The 23,772-nt window shown below is 38.0% G+C and overlaps 1 protein-coding gene across 7 annotated transcripts in view; it reads left to right on the plus strand.

Moving 5' to 3' along the window:
* Window positions 1-10,056: 10,056 nt before the first annotated feature.
* Window positions 10,057-23,772, plus strand: part of PRMT9 (protein arginine methyltransferase 9) — a 39,196-nt gene continuing 25,480 nt past the window's right edge. For 2 of the 7 annotated variants that reach the window (XM_030312952.1, XM_030312953.1), the window contains exons 1-6: window positions 10,058-10,461; window positions 12,584-12,732; window positions 17,086-17,322; window positions 18,198-18,365; window positions 20,589-20,691; window positions 23,360-23,466. In XM_030312952.1, coding sequence (XP_030168812.1) covers window positions 10,273-10,461; window positions 12,584-12,732; window positions 17,086-17,322; window positions 18,198-18,365; window positions 20,589-20,691; window positions 23,360-23,466 — 953 coding nt within the window. In that variant the 5' untranslated portion in view covers window positions 10,058-10,272. Of the gene's footprint in view, window positions 10,462-10,649; window positions 10,770-12,583; window positions 12,733-17,085; window positions 17,323-18,197; window positions 18,366-20,588; window positions 20,692-23,359; window positions 23,467-23,772 lie in introns of those variants that run through there. The other 5 variants (XM_030312954.1, XM_030312956.1, XM_030312955.1 and 2 more) reach the window with 5 other exon arrangements.

The raw sequence follows: 23,772 nt of genomic DNA on the forward strand, positions 1-23,772 counted from the left end.
GAATATTCCCCGTTTTCCAAAAGTCTGTATTCCATCACTTTGCTTTTAGAAAAGACCTACATTAGTACCTATTTTCACAAACCAAAAGAAATCTGAAGAGGAGTTTATACCAATATGTTGAGAAAAATATGCCATTCATATTCCTTATATTTATCTATTCTATATGCTATTGGCCCAATTGGATTTTGGAAAGATTCTGGTCTTACTTATAAACAATTCCTTCGAATAGTGCTTGTCTAAAAAACAATACATCTTACCCAGGATTTTATTTTCCTCTACTATTAATTTCAGAGGATTCTCCCAATCAGAGTCTTGGCTGTTCTCTTCTCATTCAACATTTTTATTTGGGCACTTCTACCCTCTGCACACTTTCCATGTAGAATAATAACCACTTACATAACTCAACCTACCATTAGAATTAAAACCTCCAGGGGCGCCTGGGTGGCGCAGTCGGTTGGGCGTCCGACTTCAGCCAGGTCACGATCTCGCGGTCCGTGAGTTCGAGCCCCGCGTCAGGCTCTGGGCTGATGGCTCAGAGCCTGGAGCCTGTTTCCGATTCTGTGTCTCCCTCTCTCTCTGCCCCTCCCCCGTTCATGCTCTGTCTCTCTCTGTCCCAAATACATAAATAAAGGTTGAAAAAAAAAATTAAAAAAAAAAAAAAAACCTCCAAATATAATTCTAGACCAGATCTTGCTTGTGAGCTCTAAATACAGTTTCTTACCTTGTCACTGGACATCTTCACTTGATACTGATTGATATCTCACATACAGCCATTAAACTCATGTCTTTTTCTTCAATTCTGGTTGTTGTTGTTGTTGTTGCCTGAACTGCCCATCCTGATTACCAGCACCATCATGTATCCAAGTCCCTATAGCTAAAAAGTTTTGGCATTCTCCCCTTTCCTTATGTCTTTGGTACTCCTATCATATAACTGTTTCAAGTTGATTAGATTCTGTTCTCTACACATGTTCCAAATCATCCTTTCTCTGATCTTTCTACTATTGCCCTTAGCTTAGATTACCACACATTTAATTGCTTTTTAAGTTCTAGTCACTATCTGAATGCTGGAGATAAGGAATGAATAAGGGTATACTTCCTAAGGCCCAGAACTCACTTTTTAGTAGAAAGACAAACATATCATTTCACTTATATAATTGGGTAAGTGCTAAGATAGAGTTATAGATGGGAGATCATAAGAAATCAAAGAAATATAGGGGAGGGACCAAGATGGCGGAGCAGCATGGAAGTTTTTTGCGTCTCTCATCCCTGAAATACAGCTAGATCAACACCAAACCATCTTGTACACCTAGAAAATTGATCTGAGGATCAACTCAACAATCTACATAACTTGAACCACAGAAGTCAGCAGGTACACGGCATGGAGAAGTGAACTGGGAAAGAGAGAAACTGCGGAGGGTAAAGAGTTGTTTTTGCTTTTAGAGAGAGGATGGAGACAGGGGGTAGAGTACTGGAAAGGCATTTTCCCTACCCCAAAAGCGGCTGGAGAGAAAGAGAAAGACTGAAAACACCCTAAGGGAATTAACAAGGGAGAAAGAAGAGGGTTTGGATACCATTAAGACTATGAACAGGGGAGTGCAGAGTCTGAAACTCTGCAGCTCAATACCTGGTGGAGCTCTGGTGGGAAGGGCGAATCTCCAGGAGCAGAAAGTGAGGTCCAAGGGGTCCGAGGGCCACACAGGGAGGTAGTTCCTTCCTGAGAGGACATTTGTGTGTGGCCTCCCCACAGGCAAAGGTCCCAGAGGACCCCGGAGAACAGCCATGTTTGCTGGTGTTGGAACAAGGACATTAAGAAATGGTGAAGCCAGACACCAGATGTATATTGCAATTTACCATAATCCCTGAAAGGCCTCTGCTATGCAATTGCATGAACCTTTTCTGGGGTGGACTGGCACCTGGCCCCAGTCTCTGGGCATCTTCAGTGGTGCGGTCATGTGAATATTCCTGAGGGTGGGCCAGTCCCGGATATTGTTTGGCAAGACCCTCCTCCAGAGGGTCTGAGCAGGTTAAAGCCACAGGGCCTCAAAAGTGAGGGGTTTGAAAACATAGCCCCATCTAAGATAAAACTCAGGAGGAAGGTGCCACCTGGCAGGCTGACGACTTGGTTACTAACAGGGTAGAAGCAGGGAGTGGATGAAAGCCAGAGACAAAGGAGGGGTGCTTGATTGCTGGTTGGCAAGAGCATAGAATTCTGATACCAGACACTGGGTAGCTGGGTGACACCATTTTCACCTCTCTCATGCATATGCATACATGCATACATGTGCCACAAGATATAGCCCCGGTAAACAAAGCAGGGCCATCTAATGGAGAATGGAGTCATTATACCAAGCCCTATCCAACTGGACCAACCATGCTCTAGAGGAACACCACAAGTCTCTCTGCCTGCTTAGTTTACAGACTATAAAGTGCTTCATAGTTTGACTTCTAGGGGAAACTGGATGTAATTTCAATCATATTCCATTCCATTCGTCAGTCCATCTATTCAATTTTTTTCTTTTTCTTTTCGTTTCTTATTGTTGAATACAGAAGGGAAAATATTTTTATTTTCCTTTTTAATAAAAAAGATTATTATTGAATTTTTTCAACGATATTTTTTACTTTTTTGAAAATTTTATTCTATTTTACTTTCATTTCATTTTATTCTATTTTATTGTATTCATTTAATAAATTTTTTTTAATGTTTATTTTTGAGAGAGAGAGAGTGCAAGCAGGGGAGGGGCAGAGAGAGAGGGAGACACAGAATCCAAAGCAGGCTCCAGGCTCTGAGTTGTCAGCACAGAGCGCGAAATGGGGCTCAAGCCCACAAGCTGTGAGATCATGACCTGAGCCAAAGTCTGTCACTTAACTGACTGAGCCACCCAGGCATCCCTATTGTAGTCATTTTTTTTTAATTTTTCAAATGTTTTTCTTTTCTTTTCTTTTCTTTTCTTTTCTTTTCTTTTCTTTTCTTTCCCTTTTCCTTCTATTCTATCAAGCTTTTTTCAACAATCAGATGATAACACACCTAGGATCTAGCATCCTTTAGCTGATTTTTTTTGTTCTTTTTAAGTTTAATTTTATTATTTTTCTTCCTCCAAAATGACAATACGAAGGAATTCACCCCAAAAGAAAGAACAGAAAGAAATGACAGCCAGGGATCTAATCAACAGAGATACAAGCAAGATGTCTGAACCAGAATTTAGAATCATGATAATAATAATACTAGCTGGGGTTGGAAAATAAAATAGAATCTCTTTCTGTGGATATAAAGGAAGTAAAATTTAGGCAGGACAAAATTAAAAATGCCATAACTGAGCTGCAATTTTGAATGGATGCCACAGTGGCAAGGATGGATGAAGCAGAGCAGCCAATCAGCGATACAGAGGACAAACTTATGTAGAAAAATGAAGCAGAAAAAAAGAGGGAGACTAAGGCACAAGAGCATGATATAACAATTAGAAAACTCTGTGACTCATTAAAAAGGAATAATATCTGAATCATAGGGGTCCCAGAAAATGAAGAGAGAGAAAAAGGGGTAGAAAGTTTATGTGAGCAAATCATAGTGGAAAACTTTCCTAATTGGGGAAAGACACAGACATCAAAATCCAGGAAGCACAGAGGACTCCCATTAGATTAAACAAAAACCGACCATCAGCGAGGCATATCATAGTCAAATTCACAAAATATACAAAGAGAGAATCATGAAAGCAGCAAAGGAAAAACAAGTCCTTAACCTACAAGGGAAGACAGATCAGGTTTGCAACAGACCTATCCACAGAAACTTGGCAGGCCAAAAAGGAGTAGCAGGCTGTATTCAACGTGCTGATTCAGAAAAAATATGCAGCCAAGAATTCTTTATCCAGCAAGGCTGTCATTGAAAATAGAAAGAGAGATGAAAAGTTTCCCAAACAAAAACTAAAGGAATTTGTGATCACTAAACCAGCGCTGCCAGAAATTTTAAGGGGGACTCTCTGAGGGGAGAAAAGATGAAACAAAACAAAAAGTAACAAAGCAACAAAGCAACAAAGACTAGAAAGGACAGGAGAACACCACCAGAGACTCCAACTCTGCAGGCAACACAATGGCAATAAATTTGTATCTTTCAGTACTCACTCTAAATGTCAATGGACTAAATGCTCCAATCAAAATACATAGAGTAACAGGATGGATGAGAAAACAAGATCCATCTATATGTTGTTTACAAGAGACCCTCTTTAGACCTAAAGACACCTTCAGATTGAAAGTAAGGGGATGGAGAACCATCTATCATGCTAATGGTTGCCAAAAGAAAGCCAGACTAGCCATACTTATATCAGACAGTCTAGATTTTAAAATAAAGACTGTAGCAAGTGATGAAGAAGGGCATTATATCATAATTAAAGGGTCTATCCACCAAGAAGACCTAGCAATTTTAAACATCTATGCCCCAAACATGGAGAACCCAAATATATAAACCAATTAGTCACAAACATACAGGAACTCATTGATAATAATACCATGATAGTACGGGGCTTCAACACCCCACTTACAGCAATAGATAGATCATCTAAACCAAAAATCAACAAGGAAACAATGGCTTTGAATGACACACTGGACCAGATGAATCTAACAGATATATTCAGAAAATTTCATCCTAAAGCAGCAGAATACACATTCTCCTTGGGTGCACATGAAACATTCTCCAGAATAGATCACATACTAGGACACAAATCAGCCCTCAACAAGTACAAAAAGATTGGCATCATACTGTGCATATTTTCAGACCACAACGCTATGAAACTCAAAATCAACCACAAGAAAAAAATTGGAAAGACAACAAATACTTAGAAACTAAAGAACATCCTACTAAAGAATGAATGGCCTAACCAAGGAATTAAAGAGGAAATTAAAAAGTACATGGAAGCCAATGAAAATGATAACACCACAGCCCAAAACCTCTGGGATGCAGCAAAGGCAATCATAAGAGGGAAGTATGGAGCAATCCAGGCCTTCCTAAAGAAGGAAGAAAGGTCTCAGATATACAACCTAACCTTACACTTTAAAGAGCTGGAAAAAGAACAGCAAATAAAACCCAAAACCAGAAGACAGGAAATAATAAAGATTAGAGCAGAAATCAATGCTATCAAAATTAAAAACAACAGAACAGATCAATGAAACCTGAAGCTGGTTCTTTGAAAGAATTAATAAAATTGATAACCCCCTAGCCAGTTTGACCAAAAAGTAAAAGGAAAGGACCAAAATAAATAAAATCAAGAATGAACGAGGAGAGATCACAACCAACACCACAGAAATACAAACAATAATAAGAGAATATTATGAGCAATTATACTGCAATAAATTGGGCAATCTGGAAGAAATGGACAAATTCCTAGAAACATATAAACTACCAAAACTGAAACAAGAAGAAATAGAAAATTTGAGCAGACCCATAACCAGCAAAGAAATTGAGTTAGTAATAAAAAATCTCCCAAAAAACAAGAGTCCAGGGCTAGATGGCTTTCCAAGGGAATTCTACCAAACATTTGAAGAAGACTTAACACCTATTCTTTTGAATCTGTTTCAAAAAATAGAAATGGAAGGAAACTTCCAAAATCTTTCTATGAAGCCAGCATTACCTTAATTCCAAAACCAGACAAAGACCCCACTAAAAAGGAGAACTACAGACCAATTTCCCTGATGAACATGGATGTAAAAATCCTCAACAAGATACTAGTCAATGGATCCAACAATACATTACAAGAATTATTCACCACGACCAAGTGGGATTTATACCTGGGATGCAGGGCTGGTTCGATATCCACAAAACAATCAAAGTGATGCATCACATTAATAAAAGAAAGGACAAGAACTACATGATCCTCTCAATAGATGCAGACAAAGCATTTGACAAAATACACCATTGTTTTTTGTATTTTGCACACAGGGCAAAAGAAGGGGGCTATTATAAAATCCTAACTGTAGTAAAGTAAAAAAGATTGAAGAAACTGGGGATATTTAGCAATGAGAATGTATCAACGTAAATTTCAGTGGTCCATGGCTGGTAGTGCGTTGTTGATGCAATTATATATTTTTTTTCTCCAACAAGTAATTCAATAGGATTCTATTCTTTATCACATAGCAATCACTTCATTCAAAAGAATAGAGAATCTTCACAATTCTTGTGAAGCCAGAAATAATTTTTCTACTCCCTACATTGCCTTTATACTGCATACCTTAAATACTTTAAGTATATCAGATATAATAGAAGCTTGCACCATACCCCCCCACCCCTACCACATATTTTAGACTCACTCAGACAACTTTTTAAAAGAATTCATGCCCAGGGGCGCCTGGGTGGCGCAGTCGGTTAAGCGTCCGACTTCAGCCAGGTCACGATCTCGCGGTCCGTGAGTTCGAGCCCCGCGTCGGGCTCTGGGCTGATGGCTCAGAGCCTGGAGCCTGTTTCCGATTCTGTGTCTCCCTCTCTCTCTGCCCCTCCCCCGTTCATGCTCTGTCTCTCTCTGTCCGAAAAATAAATAAACGTTGAAAAAAAAAAAAAAATTTAAAAAAGAATTCATGCCCAGACCCCACCAGGCCAATTAAATCAGTACCTTTAGGTATATGGCCTAGACACTGTTATTGTTTAAAAGCTCCTCAGATGATTCTAAAATGCACAGCGAGTTCAGAACAAGGCTCCAAACTACAAAATTGTAAAACAAACTAAATCACACAAAAAGATATGAATCTCCACAGAAAGTATAAACATGAGATACTTGTGCCTGGCAAGCTGTTTATCTCTTCTTAATGAACTTCCTGTGAGCCTTTTTTTCCCCGTTAACTTTCAACTTTTGCAAATTGGAAAGTTGACTGAGAGACTTTCAGTTGGTTTTGCTTCCTTGTTTGGCGTGTGTGGTTTGTTGACAAGCTGCCCAGAACGTGGTCAAAAACAACCACAATTAAACCTGCCTCTGAGTCAGCAGTAGTTTTCTAATCAGTGGGTTTTTCTTGGAACCCTAAAAAGGGTGAACTAGAACACATAAATGGAGGAATCAAATAGACTTTCTAATTCTAAAGATTACAGTTTTGGTTGTGAGATGGGAATGAGAGGAAGGGTATTGTGAACAATGGAGCAATACCTTCAATATATTTTTTTAACGTTTATTTTTGACATAGAGAGAGAGAGACAGAGCATGAGCGGAAAAGGGGCAGAGAGAGAGGGAGACACAGAATCCGAAGCAGGCTCCTGGCTCTGAGCTGTCAGCACAGAACCCTACGCCGGGCTCGAACTCACAGACCACAAGATCTTGACCTGAGCCGAAGTCAGATGCTCAACCGAATGAATCACCCAGGTGCCCCGATACCTTCAATATTTTTAAAGAAAACTTTAAGGATCAAGAAGTAAAATCTACATTCTATGATTGTTTTGCAACATACTTTTGAGTTTTTTGTAATGGAATATAATGCCTTTTCAAAAGGACTGAAAGAATTACTATAAATACAATACAATTAACCTTCAATAAATATGAAAAATCTAATTCTAAGTCTTAATTAGGAATGAGGTAATAAAATAGTAAAATATATTTTATTCCATTTTTCTTCCATGTTAGTCATGTGAGTTCATTTTTTTCAAATGGCTTACCCTATATAGTGTCTAAGGTATAAACTACAAAGAAATGCAAATAACATCTGATTTCTCCGTGTAGATAAATCACATCAGAACTCAGTAAACCTTAGTAGCTCACAAAGGTACCTGAAGTATTTTACAAACAGCAGGTAGCATCCCTTGTACTTTTTTAGCAGTGGTCACTCTGACCACAGGTTGATACTGTAGGTGATGATGCAATAGAAGTTGGCTCCTTTCATTTTTTCTCTGCCTTCTCTTCACTTCCTGCCAAGCCCCTTCATTTCTTAGCCTATATTGGTAACATTTGTCCACCTTAAGCTTCATGTGGTCTAGATGTTTGAGATATGCAGGTTATCTCAATAAACCAACAAATCAAAAAAACAAAACAAGTAAAACAGGACAAAAGAAACCTTGTCCCCGTGGAATAGGAAAGCATGTCCTGAACCACAGATAACCTGTTAAGTAAACTAATTCAGCTGAATGGTGGACTCAGAGAGATTACTAGAATGATGAAGTCTAAGTGATTCCCCATTGACCCAAATCTCTGCAGAGAAAGCTTGGGAGGTTTCCCTTTGGTTTCTGAAGGGAGATTCCAGCCAATTACATTAGACTCTTAAATGATATGAGTTGCACCATTTCCGATCAAGTGCTTAAAGGTGTTTGTGACATAATTTTCATTAATAATCCAGATAAATTTTGGGGCACCTGGGTGGCTCAGTCGATTAAGCGTCTGACTTCAGCTCACGTCATGATCTCGTGTTTCATGGGTTCGAGCCCCGTGTTGGGCTCTGTGCTGACAGCTCGGAGTCTGGAGCCTGCTTTGGATTCTGTGTTTCCCTCTCTCGGTCCCTCTCCTGCTCTCTCTTTCAAAGATAAACAGAAAAATAAAAAATAATCCAGATAAGTTTTAAATAACTCTAAAGGTAAACAATGCCTAGCACTAAATATATCTTATATATAAAATGCTTTTACACATCTCATTATCTCATTTGATGGTTATATCAATCTTATGTCCAAAGTAGGAAATGTAGCTTTGTTAGGCCTTTTTACAAATAATGCTTCTTAAGGAAAGGTTATTGGAGGGGCAGAAAAGGACCAAGTTTTCACTAGAATGTACTTTTTTGTTTTGTATTGTTCAGTGGCCTTTGCATGTTCTACTACATCCTATTGGGACTAGCATTTCAGGCTTGTTAGGGAAAAATCATATAGTTAAATCTTAAATTGCTTAGTACAAAAAGTGGCAATTCAGAAGGGGAGAGAAAAAAGGATGTGAACGATGGGGAAAATCTACAAGTGAAACCTGGTAGTGGAATGTACTTTCCATTAACATTAAAAAAATTTTTTTGAGTCCTTACTCTGAACTAGACTCTGCTAGAGGTTAATCTTACAAAAATGGTTAAGAACAGTTACTGCCTTTGAGGAACTTTCTGATTGCAGGAGGAGATTACAATCTAGTAACCTGGACTTTGAAGAACTGATTAGGGTTTACAGTGGTAAGTGCTCAGAGGAAGAGTGGTTCAAATAATCAGATCAATAGAGAAGTCAGAAAATGGTAGGAGCCCCCAAAGTTAGATATGCAAATGGTCTTATTTTTTGTTAAGTAAAATATTCACTACTGAGATGTTTGAAAATGAGGACAAAAATGACTTCTTTCAGCTGTAATTTCCACGCCCCCCCCCCCTTTTAAAGTTTTGAATCCATCCCTTAGGGGCCACACTTGAAGGTAGAACATTTTTTCCTATGTTATTAATATAGCCAGTATACGGTGGTGACCCATCGAACAGTGAAATAAATCCTAAACTCGTTTTAAAATAACAGAGAGCTTGGGTTTGAGTCACGCCTTTCCCACTACCCAGTTTTGTGATACTGGGCAAGTAACTTCTCAGAATGTCGCCTTTGCCGCCTTTAAGATTGTGATTTAGAAGCCCACCTCACGGGGTTTTGTGAGGATGATTTTACATAACGCCTGTGAAAGCATTTGCTCCACTACATCTAGGGTGCGTTTGTTAACTTTGGGCTCTTTTCAGTCTCGCCATTTTGAGATCTGAGGCATCCCGATCCAAAGATCTTAAACATCACCACAAACGCCTGACCTCCTCACAGCCACCCATGTCCCTCACGGTCGGGTGCAGCTTCGCGCTGACTGCATCTGCAGAGTCGGGTCTTGCAGTCGAAGTCACACACACACACACACACTACACATACACACACACTTCTGACGGCCAGGAAGAAGGGACAGAAAACACCGGTTTCGGCGCAAGGGGAAGCGAGGCGAGGGAGAGGAAGGCAAGAACCTCAAGAACGTTAAAAGCGCTGCTCTCCGCGCAGGCGCCCCGTCCACCTCGCGCCTCCCTTTCCACGGGGAGGGGGGCGGACCGCGGCGTGCACACGTCAAGCGCACTGACGCTCGCTGGGCGTGCGCCGTGGGCTGGTGTCTGCAGTTTGCCGGGTTGACTCGCAGACCCCGCCTGGCAGGGAGGAGGCGGAGCTTTTGCCTGGCTAAGGTGGGCGCGCACACCCCGGGCCCAGGCATAACTTTACGTTACCGGTTTTCGCGCTCTGTTTAAGTCATTTGGAAGTGTAGCCAACGGGACCGTTTTCTCGTTCCGTTTAGTAAAACATCTTCACTTTGGTTATACAAGCTTAGGTTTCAGGGCGGTGACTCTGTCATGCCGAACTCTCGGCCCAGGCCCCGCCGGGGTGCCCGGAGTGGCGCCGGGGCAGTCGGGCGCGACCGGCTGGTGTCGCGGTCCTTGCAGAGCGCAGAGCACTGCCTGAGCGCCCAGGACTTTGGCACCGCCTATGCCCACTACCTCCTTGTACTCAGCCTGGCGCCGGAGCTGAAAGACGACGTGAAGGTGAGGATGTCCCTTCTTTCACTTGCTGGCAGATCCTGTGTTTTTCCATTGGGAGGGGTGGCTAAGGTTAATGGCTGGTGGTTGCTGTTAATATTTACTATTCATCCTTGACATGTCTTTTGTTCACACCCACAGCCAGCCCATCAAAAAAAATCCTGTCGGCTCCATATTTGAAATGTATCCAAAATCTTAACCATTTCTCACCACCTTCTCCTTTACTACCCCTGTTCAAGCCTCAGTCATCTGTCGGCTGTTGGTGTAGGCTCATAACTAGGCTTCCTCTGGCAACCTGTCTCAACACAGCCTGGGTGAGCATTTCATAACAAGTCAGACGATGCCACTTATCTGTTTCAAAACTTCCACCTTACTCAGAATTCTAAAGGCCATATTGCAAATGAGGCCGAGGGTGATCTCCTCCTCCTATATCTAATTCTAGCATGTCCCTGCCTCAGCATCTTTGCACTTGTATGCAGAGGGAATGTCGTGGGTATCTGTAATTGAATAAAGTTGGGAATAAGCTACTATAAAGTAGTCATTTGATGATGCATTATTTAAGCTTCAGTTACTGGATTGTGATCGTTCTATATGTAATAGATAAGTTTTTCCAAGTTATTTTAGATTCTAAATTTATAAAAATTATTTAACTAAATTTTGTATTCCGTTTTCAGCCTCAAGCTACTTTGCTTTTTTTCACCTAGCGTTTCTCAACCTCAGCGCTGTTGACTTTTTGGATGGAATGATTCTTTGTTGTGGAGGGCTGTCCTGCGCCATTGTAGAATGTTTACCCGCATTGTTGATATCTATCCACTAGATGTCAGTAACCTCTAGATGGTTGTAGTTAACATAAACTTAGTGTAAATTTCAGGGGCAGCTGGTCCTAAGGAGGAGAAAGTGCTATGTTGAGATACAGTTTGTTCTTATAGGTAGGCAGCAGTAGAATAATGATTGATCAACCCAAGTGCTGTTTCTTTAATTCTTTGTTCCTAAGGTTCCTCCTTTCTAAAACAGTGACAGTATCTTTTTAAGTAGATATTTAATGTGTATTAAAAGTATATCTAAAGCCTGTATTTGAATGCTTCGTGTTCAGTAGGGTTCAGAAACTAGCTCTGTTTCCTGTAGAACAAAGTCCATATTCCTTCATGTGGGCGTTTGCGAAAGAGCCATTTCTTTAGTCTTATTTCCTACTACTCACTCTACTCCCTATGCCCACACTTCAGTCACACCAAGTTATAAATTCTCTTATCCATTTCATATCATCCGTACTTTTTTCTCCTGATACTTTAGGTCTTCCTCTATATCCTTTTTTCTTTAGTAAACTCCATCAAGATTCAGTTATAAGTCTCAACTCTTCTGTATAAATCTCTGAAGATGATGTAAACTGTGTTCATGATAAAACTGGAATGACTAAAGCCTTCCCTTTTTTCCACTGTGTTGTAGTATGGAGAATGGCTGGAGAGAAGTGAGATTGGAGCTAGGGTTTAGAGAACCTATTTTTAGGTTCTCTAATTTCTAGTTTCTCTAATTTCTAGTTCTTTAATTTTTAAAGAACTGTATGTTAAATTTCTTTCTACAGGGCTTCTGTGAGGATAGGAATAGGATTTATGTTGTTCATTGCTGTATTTTAGCCCCAGTTCTTTGCATACTGATTGCTCAGGAAATATTTGAGTTGTGCTGAATTTGAGGTGGCTGAGGGTGCAGTCCCTTGTTGAGATGACTAATAGGAAGTCGTGTCTGTGTGTCTGAGATTCAGAAGAGAGGGTCTTGATTGGAGATGTAGATGTAGAACAGGTGATAGAGATGGATGAACAAAGAGAAGAAGGCAAAAACAACTTCTAAAACATAGAAGCCCACAAAAGAGAGGTAGGTGGAGAATCTGATATGATAGCTAAGAATGGAGAGAGTTTAAAGTGCTCAAATTGTCTAATTCTGCATGTTATTGCCACATAAGTGGTAAAATTCATTTATGCATTTATTTAGCAAACTGTCTACTAAAGCTAAACAAAATTTGAAGTGATCAGTCAATAGTAATTACGTTCTGTTCTCTGTGGAATTATCAACCAGTGTTGTATATTCTTCCATCATTTATATTATTGACTAAATTACTGTTTTCTCTTTTACACAGGAAACTTTTCAGTATACGCTGTTCAGATGGGCTGAAGAGCTTGATGCTCTCAATCGAACACAAGACTTACTTGGTTGTTATGAGCAGGCTTTGGAACTGTTTCCTGATGATGAAGTGATTTGCAATAGTATGGGGGAACACCTCTTCAGGTTTGTAGTGATTTCAGCGTTATTTGTTAAGAATTATTCTGTATCAGTCTTGATCAGAGATAAATCACACAGTAATTTGAAAGGGAAAGTTTAATATAAAGAATTACAACTGTGACAGGGGATCAGAGTAATGAAGGATTGGCTGGTAAAAAATAAAGAGAACTCAGAGGAATATACGAATCACAAATATAACATGTAATAACAGAGCATTTTTTTATTACACTAACTTTTGTTTCATATAAGAAAACAATTGTGAATGTACCCATAAGAAATGACACAGATAAGGAAAAGTAATAAACATTATACAGAAAAAAGTCAAGATGCTCGGGAACGTATGATTATCGAAAAGTGATCCAGATTGAATATTCTGATGTATTCTTCTCAGTCGATGAAAGTGTTTTTATTTCAGCATATAAAGGCAATTGATCTGCAATCAAAATTTCTCTTATTTTAAATATAATTTATTGTCAAGTTAGCTAACATACAGTGTATACAGTGTGCTCTTGGTTTCGGGATTAGATTCCCATGATTCATCGCTTACATACAACACCCAGTGCTCATCCCAACAGGTGCCCTCCTCAGTGCCCATCACCCATTGCCTCCTTCCCCCCACCCCCGCCCCATCAATCCTCAGTTTGTTCTCTGTATTTAAGAGTCTCTTAGGGTTTTTCTCCCTCTTTGTTTGAAACTGTTTTTTCCCCTTTCCTTCCCCCATGGTCTTCTGTTAAATTTCTCAAATTCCACATATGACTGAAAGAAAACATGTGATATCTGTCTTTCTCTGTCCGACTTACTAACAGAACAGTTTTAACATTAAATCATATACTACACAGCCACTGCCCCTAGGGCTAGGATATAATATTCAAGGAAGAGTTCCCTCCACCTGGCTAAGATTCAGACCTTGTTGGAGAGGACACAGCCATGGGTTGCAGGGTGGCAGTGAAGTCACTCTGATGCCTTGCCAAGGAACTTGTAATTCTGTTTTCTGGATCTTGCTGAAAACTTGCCATTGGAATTTCTGTCTACTCTTCATAGAAACTGTGTAATTAGGAAAACTGATGAAAAGACAAAATTTTTGTATTGGATTTGTTTCAATAAATCTGGTGTCACTTCTTTGTACAAAGTAAAAGACTTCTTATTTAGGAAATGCCATGATAATGTCCTACTGTATATAGTAAGATAATTTTACATGTTCCAGCAGTTTCCTCTAGTATTACTGCTTTGTTCATCTTGTCATGTTAAGTTTTAGTCAGTGAAAAGTTATACATAAGAAATGCCTTTATCAAAGTGTGTTAGTCTCAGAGAGGTAGCTGCTATATATTTTAATAGTCTTAATCAACATGGCCTGGGAAGTGAAATGAGTACTCCTTTAAGAGATAAATATTTGATAGTTTCTAATTGTAGAGTATGATAATAACCAGGAAAATAAGGCAGATTGTCAACTGACGCTTGTTTGTTCACACTAACAGCTAACCTGATCCTGTTACATAGACTCCCATCTGTATTAATTAGCAACTACTTTTCCTTTAATTTTTTTTTAAACGTTTATTCATTTTTGAAGGACAGAGACAAAGCATGAGCAGGGAAGGGGCAGAGAGAGGGAGACACAGAATCTGAAGCAGGTTCCAGGCTCTGAGCGGTCAGCACAGAGCCTGACGCAGGGCTCAAACTCATGAACTGTGAGATCATGACCTGAGCCGAAGTCAGACACTCAGTCAGTCACCCAGGTGCCCCAACTACTTTTCCTCTAAATGAAATTTAGTTTAAAAGATTTTTTTAAGTTTATTATTTTTTTAAAATTTATTTTGAGACAGAGAGTCAGGAGGGGGATGGACAGAGACAGAGGGAGAGAGAAATCCCAAGCAGGCTCTGTGCTGTCAGCACAGGGCTTGAGGTGGGGCTTGAACTCATAAACGGTGAGATCATGACCTGAGCTGAAACCAAGAGTCAGTTGCTTAACCGACTGAACCACCCAGGTGCCCCATTAATTTCAAAGTTTTTTTAGTTCTTCAGTCCATGAAAGAAGAGTTACTTTATGGGATTCAATTTATTTCCAGGTAATGCACATGTTATTATCATAACATGCTAGAACTTACCTTAAGGATAAACTCAATTTAACAGAAAATTGGAGCTCTACACACTTTTGACAGATTTTAACTTGGTGACCTGTTGTTGCAGGATATTAGTCTGAGCAGTTACCAATTCATGAGACAAAAACAAACAAACAAACAAACAAACAAACAACCATGCTTGTTTGCTTTTGGGAGATATAATTATGCCAAATTTCTAATTTAGACATTGAGATTTCATCACTTGTGATAGTGTGAATGCGGCTTTTGCTATATAGTTTATCTTTGTTCTCTACAACAGTAGCTCTTAGCTTTTGTCCTACTTTCCTCATCAAAGAGTGGATCACTCACTTCCCACTGAAAGAATCACTGCTCCGGGAGAAAAAGATTTCCAGAGTAAATGATAGCTTCCTTTCCTTTATTCCTTTTGTTTATTAAATGAAATTTGTGTCTGGAATGTCTCAACTTTACGACCTTATGTTAGTCCAGTAGCATCAGATTTAAACAAAACATTTAAGTTCCTAATTGGGAAGGTAATTTTTTTTTCTAGTTAAAAGAAAAGAGGTGGTTTCATAGTTTGTTGATACTGACACATTGTTGAGTCTATCAGTATGAGATATATTTTGAGTGTACCATACATTTTTCAGATTATCGTTACAGTTTAAGAAAACAATGATATATTAAGAATCAAACTTCAGGGAAGCATAAACCCCAAGAAATTATTAGGGGCAGGTGTGGCATTGATTCAATAGGTTGTTGATATTTAAAAATTTAAAATACCCATTGCTAGTTTTGTCTCTCACCAAGCAGTGATTACATACAATGTATTTTGTATTGTACTGTGTGCAATGTCAGTTGCAGATTAAGATAGCTCTGTCTAGCAGATACTAATCTTAAACGTTTTTATTTTAACCTAAAACATGAGTGCGTATCATTTGACATAGGGCCATTGCCCATGCAGTTTCCTGTTTGAAATTCCAGAATGTCTTTTTTTATGTAAATCATACATAGAATTAATAATCTGATTTGGTTTCTTTAAAATTGACAGAATGCTTAAAGGTTCTTCTGAAGAAGTATGAGTGTAAAAGGGTTTTACTAGCTCAGTTCTCTTCAGCTTGTGGACTACACACTTGTGCTGGTCCACAAATTATCAGTTAGTGATGGATAAGTATAGAAATTGAGAGGAAGTGTTTAGAAATGTATATAGCAGTTTGACATTGCTGTAATCCCAAGCATGTGATCATGAAACTCACTTCTTGAAAATAATGTGGACCAGTTTGGGTGAAATCTGATGTGTGAGTTGCATACTAATTACGTGCAGTGAGACTGTATTGGTCTACAAATATTAGATATTTAGAAAAGGGGAGATGAGTTCCTCACCACAGAATGTTTAAGAAGCACTTTTCTAGATAGTTTGGAAGTTTTCTCCCTTTTTATTGATGATTTGCTTACATAAACTTCAGTAGCAGTTTTTTGGGTGATTTGCCTCTGATGTTTTACAAAGCATTTACTAAGTGTCCTCAGAAACAGTGGCTCTCTTTTTGCAGTCATAATTTATTTAGTTTCTGTAATATTTAATTAAAATATGTAATTATAATAACAAATACAACTGGTGTAAACTGGTCTGACAGCAAATACAACCGACTCTTTTATTTTAAATTGTTTTTTAATGTTTATTTGCTTTTGAGAGAGAGAGAGAGCGAGCGCAAGGGAGCGGGGAGGGATAGAGAGGGAGACACAGAATCTGAAGCAACGCCCAGGCTCTGAGCTGTCAGCACAGAGCCCAACGTGGGGCTAGAACTGACGGAGTGCAAGATCATGACCTGAGCCGAAGTCAGACACTTAACCTGAGCCACCCAGGTACCCCACAAACACAACCGACTCTTGATAATTCATTCAGTTGTCGAGAGAAAAGTTATGCAGGCACACCAGCGTCCTGCCTACTAGCTATAGGCATTGATATGTTTTACACAGGGAATGGTTTTTAGAAAGCAATCGTGTTTTAGTGGGTTGGTTAAATTGAAGAGGACTATGAGAGCTTCTACTATACTTTAGTTACAATAGTAATTTATAGTCTGTCTCCTAGAATGCATAAATACAATAAGGGTTCAGAGAGGAAAGAAGTGATCAAGGATTGCAGTCCTTACAAAAGGAGATGGTGCTTGGGTTGAGTAGGATTTGGGGTACTGGAGAGGGATTCTTAGGCCAGATGAGTGCCATGGATAAAGGCACAGTAATTGCTATCATAATAATTGAATATTTTCTCTGTCATTTTTTACTATAGAATGGGCTTTAGAGATGAAGCAGCTGGGTATTTTCATAAAGCAGTGAAACTAAACCCAGATTTCAATGATGCAAAGGAGAATTTTTATCGTGTTGCAAACTGGTTGGTGGAACGCTGGCACTTTATCATGCTTAATGACACCAAACGGAATACAATTTATAATGCAGCAATCCAGGATGCAGTTTGTTTGGGGTCCAAGAGTGTTTTGGACATTGGAGCAGGAACTGGAATACTAAGGTTTGTCGTAATTGTGCTTTAATTATATACACATATACACCAAGGTAAATTAAAGCTTTTGCCAAATATGGAAAATTTAACAGTAGAATTGAAACAGAGTTTACTTTATTTCTAATAATCTTATGATTATTCATGCAACTACTATTATTGTATTTTTTACTGTAACTTTAATTTATCAAGAACTGGACATAACTACTAAGGAGAATTTGAGGTTATGATTGAAATTTTGAATGCCTTTTTAGAGTACTTTTTGCATTAATATTTTGGTTGAATCTAGTTCTCTAAGTTAAAACCTATCGATATTTTTCATGCCAGTTGTATCTTCTTAAAAACATAAATGTCATGATTTATTGTATAGTTTGTTTCTATTTTGTTTTTTTAAAGATTTTATTTTTAAGTAATCTCTCCACCCAAGGTGGAACTCAAACTTACAACCCCGAGATCAAGGGTCACGTGCTCCATTGACTGAGCCAGTCAGGTGCCCCTGTATGATTTGTTTCTTAATAAGAATATTGGTTCATTTTGTTTTTTTAATGTTTATTTATTTTTGAGAGACAGAGAGACAGAGTGTAAGCAAGGGAGGGCCAGAGAGAGAGGGAGACACAGAATCCAAAGCAGCTCCAGGCTCTGAGCTGTCAGCACAGAGCCCGATGTGGGGCTCTAACCCATAGACTGTGAGATCATGACCTGAGTCAAAGTCAGATGTTCAATCAACTGAGCCACCCAGGCACCCCTGGGTCATTTTTTAATGTGGAATGAATAATGGTTGTATTACAGAATAAAAGAAAAACCCCATGTTTAACATTATAATTCCATTAAATTTGAAAAACCATAGTGGATTATTTTTTCTTGATGGGGCACCTTTTTCCTTGCAGCATGTTTGCTAAAAAAGCTGGAGCACACTCAGTATATGCTTGTGAGTTATCCAAGACCATGTATGAACTTGCCTGTGATGTAGTAGCAGCAAACAAGATGGAAGCAGGAATCAAACTCTTACATATGAAGTCACTTGACATAGAGATTCCAAAACACATTCCTGAAAGGTACTATATAATATATATAATTTTAGTTTTTATAATCCACTATTTTATTTTAAAAAATTAAGATATTCACATTCATAGCTTCTAGCCCAAATAAAAATGCTAAAGCCCTTATATTGTGAAGATAGCGATATAAGATCATTTAGCGTAAGATAAATTTTCATAATGTTATATTCTTGATAAAAAATATTTAAAGATCTTGAAAAAATTTTGCGCCAAGCGATTTAACAGATAAACTTGACCTTTAGCAAGTTACCTTACTTTTGCTAATTTCAATATTCTGTTTGTGAAAATGGAGAATACTTCCTGTATGGTCAATAACTACTTAAAAGTTATAGTTAAAAATAATACATGAGTAGATCAAGCTTGATGGACTTCTCACATTTTGTGTTATCCTTGGCTAAAATGAAAGCTTTGGAAGTGTCAGCTGTCCATGTATTTTGGCCTGGGTTCTAGATGCTTTGAATATTGTCTCATAAGTCTTGGCTTTTTAGTATGTCATCTTGCTTTGATCTATATCACAAGGCTGATGGAATTTTAGAGCTAGAATGGATTTATACATCATCTGGTCCAACACTATTTTAGAGACAGAGCTTTCTTTATGTAGCACTTGCTTTACTACCTCTCTTGGTAGTCTGTCTTCTTGTCTTAAGTTCAGCTTATATTGAAAGATGACTTTTTTATCATCTGTTGTCATTTGGACTATGATTTTTAAAAGTCTTCTTCGATATTTATAATAGTATTTTTGTATACATAATTCACTTTTTAATGGGCTCTACATTTGTTTGCATGAAAGAAGTCTTATTAGATTGTTGCGGCAGAAATCAGCAGTCTCCTGAATTATCTTAGTCTGCGTGTTGCCCTAACAAGATACCAGAGACTAGGTGGCTTAAACAACAGACTTTTATTTTCTCACAGTTCTGGAGGCTAGAAGTCTGTGATGAAGGGTGCTGGCAAATTTGATTTCTGGTGAGAGCTCCCTTCCTAGCTTGCAGACAGCTGTATTCCTTTCCTTTCCTTCTGTGCATGTGAAGAGACACAGAGAGTGCCTGTGTCTCTTCCGCTTTTATAAGAAAACCAGCCCTGTCACATTAGGGCCCCACCCTTATGACCTCATTTAACCTTAATTACCTCCTAAAGACCCTATCCTTAAATGTAGTCACATTGGGGGTTAGGGCTTCAGCTTATGAATTTTGGTGGTCCACAATTCAGTCCATGGTATGAATCAGTTACTTTAATTTAACCTTCATTTCTCTCATAGATAGTGTGGTAGAAGGACCTACGGCTTTGAATTAGGAGATATGGATTCTAATACTGACTCTGTTATAATTTATTTTGGCCCTGAGCAAATCTAGAGACATCAAGATGTTGGACTAGATGATTGGGATACCTTCAACATTCTATATGTTTGCAGCCTTTAAATATTGAAAATTTTGTGGACTTGTATAATACTGGCTTTAGGCCCTGTAGAGGATACCAAAGTTATTTCAGTCCTCAAGGTGCCCACAATCAAAAGAGGAAGATAAGGAATATTCATGAAGTTTTTATCTTCTACCTATATAAATAAATGATACTGGGAATAAGTGCTAAAGAAGTTCAGAGAAGAGAGAAATTATTTTGGTATGTCTTTGAGTGAAATTTTCTAGAAAGAAAGAACAGTCAAAAGATCAGAACTCTGTGGCTCTTTTGTGATAACTCGCAGGTAGTAGGTGAAGCAAAAGAAGCAACAAGAGACCTATGAATATATAAGAGGTAAACGTGAGTAATGAAGGAAGAGAAGGATTTTGAGAGGGAGGCCTTCTCATATACATTACATGTTTGTAGATTAAGGAAAATGAGACCTGAGAAAGAATCATCTTGATAAGTAAGGGAATTATTTATGACAATATTTTTATGGAGTGTTGACATCAAGGAGGGGACTGGCTATGAAGCACTCTTAAGGATTTAGGGAATGAAAGAAGAGCCTGAGGAGGTAGCAGGGTCAAGGGAAGGTTGTGCGTCTCTCCACCCCCAGAAGGTGTCAGTGGAGAACAGAGGGGCCTGAGGAACAGTAGAGTCAAGTTCCTTAAGATTTGTGGGTAGAAAATAAAAAATGAAATGTATTAGAAAATTTTATATATGGACTGTTTCTATAATATACTCTTCCTTTCTTCTCTCAGCTTTGAAATCTTTACATAAATAGCATGATATTTTACTTACATATATCTTTAAAAAATCATTCTATAGAGTGTCCCTAGTTGTAACAGAAACTGTCGATGCAGGTTTATTTGGAGAAGGAATTGTGGAGAGTTTAATTCATGCATGGGAGCATTTACTTTTGCAGCCAAAGGTAAGCAGCATGAAAACACTTAAATTTGATTAAGAATTCATTATTTCAATAGGTATTTATCGAACCCCTCATGTATTTGCAAAGCAGTATGAAATACAGTAAAACCTTGGTTTGTGAGCATAATTCATTCCAGAAATATACTTGCAATCCAAAGCACTTATATATCAAAGTGAATTTCCCCATAAGAAATAGTGGAAACTCAGATGAGTTGTCCCACAACACAAAAATATTCATACAAAAATGATTACGTTACTGTAGCATAATACAAAATAATAAAGAAAATACAAAATATAAAGAAAAATAACCTGCACTTACCTTCGAAAACCTTCATGGCTGGTGTGGGGGAGACGAGAGAGGAGCGTTATTGTGTAGGGTGCCTTTCATTGTCAGTAATGGTATCACTGCTATCTATTGGCTCAGTGGAATCTTTTTCTGCATGGGAGCCATTGTATATGCTCATACAGATGTTGACTACAGTATCAATAAACTCTTGTCGTATACTCTATTTAATGTAACTGGCAATAAGGCAACAGAGGAGAGGGTCTATATCTGTAGGCATCTTGACCTAGAATGAAGGAAAGCATTCCTAAGCTTACTCTTGTGTGGAAAAGCAAAGGACTATCCATAGGTGCTTTATAAAGTGACAAAAAATACACTAGTGCCAGTTGTGGACACCTTCCAACGTTCTGAAAAATTACTGATTTCTGCCAAACACTGCGGTCTGAGACGGAGCACCTGAGCATGGGAGACGATCACCCATAATCCCGCAGAGAGAGAGAGAGAGCAAGAAGAACCATTGGCTTAGTTGTGATCATGTGATGTTTGGTGTCATGTACTACTTGTATTACAAGACATTGCTCATTTATCAGGTTAAAATTTATTAAAAATGTTTGCTCATCTTGTGGAACATTCACAGAACAACTTATATGCAATCCAAGGTTTTACTATACATCCTGTCAAGGCGTATAGTTTGTAGGTGGAAAGAAATCCATGCAAAAACCACATTTAATCATATAACGTACTCTTGTGTACCCAAATGGGGTATTCAGGCAAAAACACTCCAGGAAGGAATTCATGGTAATTAAGCTTACATTGTGGACCGGCATTGTGAAATTCTTGAGTAGGGTTGAGAAAGGGAAGTGCTTTCAGTCTCACAGCCCTCACTGATTGGAGTTTGGCAAATTATCAAAAGAGATATTGGTAACTGGCTTTGTATATGTTTTACGTACCAATTGATTGGACAGGACCAACTCTTAAAATTGCCAACTTATGTTTTGCAATGAAATCCTCTAATGTGGCCCACAAATTGTCGATTTGGTTTTTGTAATAGGTAATGTGAATGAAAGGCTTTTAACAAGAATTTACTATTTACAGAAAATGATTTGATTTAAAATACCTAATTAAAGTTTAAAAAGAAGAGCAGTTTGTTTTTCAACTAGGTAATAATGATTTAAAAAAAAAATTAGTGATTTTGGCTTCTCTGTTAGTCATACCCAACAGTTTGTTGTTATATACAGACTTCCTAGCTACCCTCCTTTTCCTATTTGTACTGATGAAAAAAATTAATGTATACACACACATACATATAGCAATGAAAGTAAAATAAGCTTAAAAAAAATAAAGTTAGTGTTAACATGGGATCCCATTCATTGTTTTTGATTTTTTTAAATACTGTGTTTTTATTCAAATATAATTAACATACATACAGTGTTATATTAGTTTCAGGTGTACAATATAATGATTGAGCAATTCTATACATTATTCAGCACTCATCATAATAAGTGTAGTCTTAATCTCCTTCACCTGTTTCACCCCCCCCCCCCCCCCCCATTTATCCTCTGGCAACCACCAGTTTATTTTTTGTATTTAAGAGTGTTTTTTTGTCTCTTTTTTTGTTCTTTTGTTTTTTAAATTCCACATATGAGTGAAATCATATGGTATTTCTCTGACTTATTTCACTTAGCATTATATCCTCTAGACCCATCCATGTTGTTGCTAATGGCAAGATTTCATTCTCTTTTATGGCTAATATTCCAATGTATGTGTACATATATATACACACATACATGATATATAAACACACACTGTATGTGTATATACATACACAAACTTCTTTATTTAGGTGTGATTGGCATATAACATTACATTAATTTCAGGTGTAGAATTAATGATTCAAAACTTGTATATATTATGAAATGATCACCATGAGTCTAGTTAACAAAAGAAACTTTTAATTACATTCTTTAAAAAGATTTCATTTTTAAGCAATCTTCTGCACCCAACATGGGGCTTGAACTCACAACTCTTGAGATCAAGATTCACATGCTGTACTGACTGAGCTAGCCAGGTGCCCCACAAAAGAAACTTACATTTTTTTAGAGAGAGAGTGCATAAGTGGGGGAGAGGGGCAGAGGGAGAGAGAGAGAATCTTAAGAGGATCCCAAGACCCTGGGATCATGACCTGAGTCGAAATCAGGAGTTGGATGCTCAATCAACTGAATCATCCAGGTACCCCAAAAGAAGCTTTTTAAAGAAAAAGTTCCTTAACTTGTTTATCCTTACCCATTGCTTTTAAGGTTTTTTAAAAATTAATTTTCTTTCTCATAATCATGCACACATATTTTTGCCTACATATAACTGAATATAGTTTTTATTGTTATATTTGTAGACCAGAGGTGAAAATGGTAATTGTGAAAAGTATGGGAAAGTTATACCAGCAAGTGCTGTTCTATATGGAATGGCAGTAGAATGTGCAGAAATAAGAAGACATCATAGGTAAGTGATTATTTAAGTAGTAAATATTAGAAAACAGTAATTTTAAGGAGTAGACTGTACTTGAAAGGTTATTTAGGGAATATTTATTTGGATGAGAATTTGTAGTTTTGTGACCTTTAAATTCATGATGTTTATTCCAGTCTTAATTCCCTTTTTGCCTTTTTCTTTTATTTATTTAAAAATTTTTTAAAATTATTATTTTTTTTAATTTGAGAGAGAGTGTGTGAATGTGGGAAGGGCAGAGGGAGAAAGAGAAAGAGAGAATTCCAAGTAGGCTCCACTCTCAGGATGGAGCACGAGTCGAGT

This window comes from Lynx canadensis, chromosome B1, assembly GCF_007474595.2.
Source record: "Lynx canadensis isolate LIC74 chromosome B1, mLynCan4.pri.v2, whole genome shotgun sequence".
NCBI classification, from domain to species: domain Eukaryota; kingdom Metazoa; phylum Chordata; class Mammalia; order Carnivora; family Felidae; genus Lynx; species Lynx canadensis.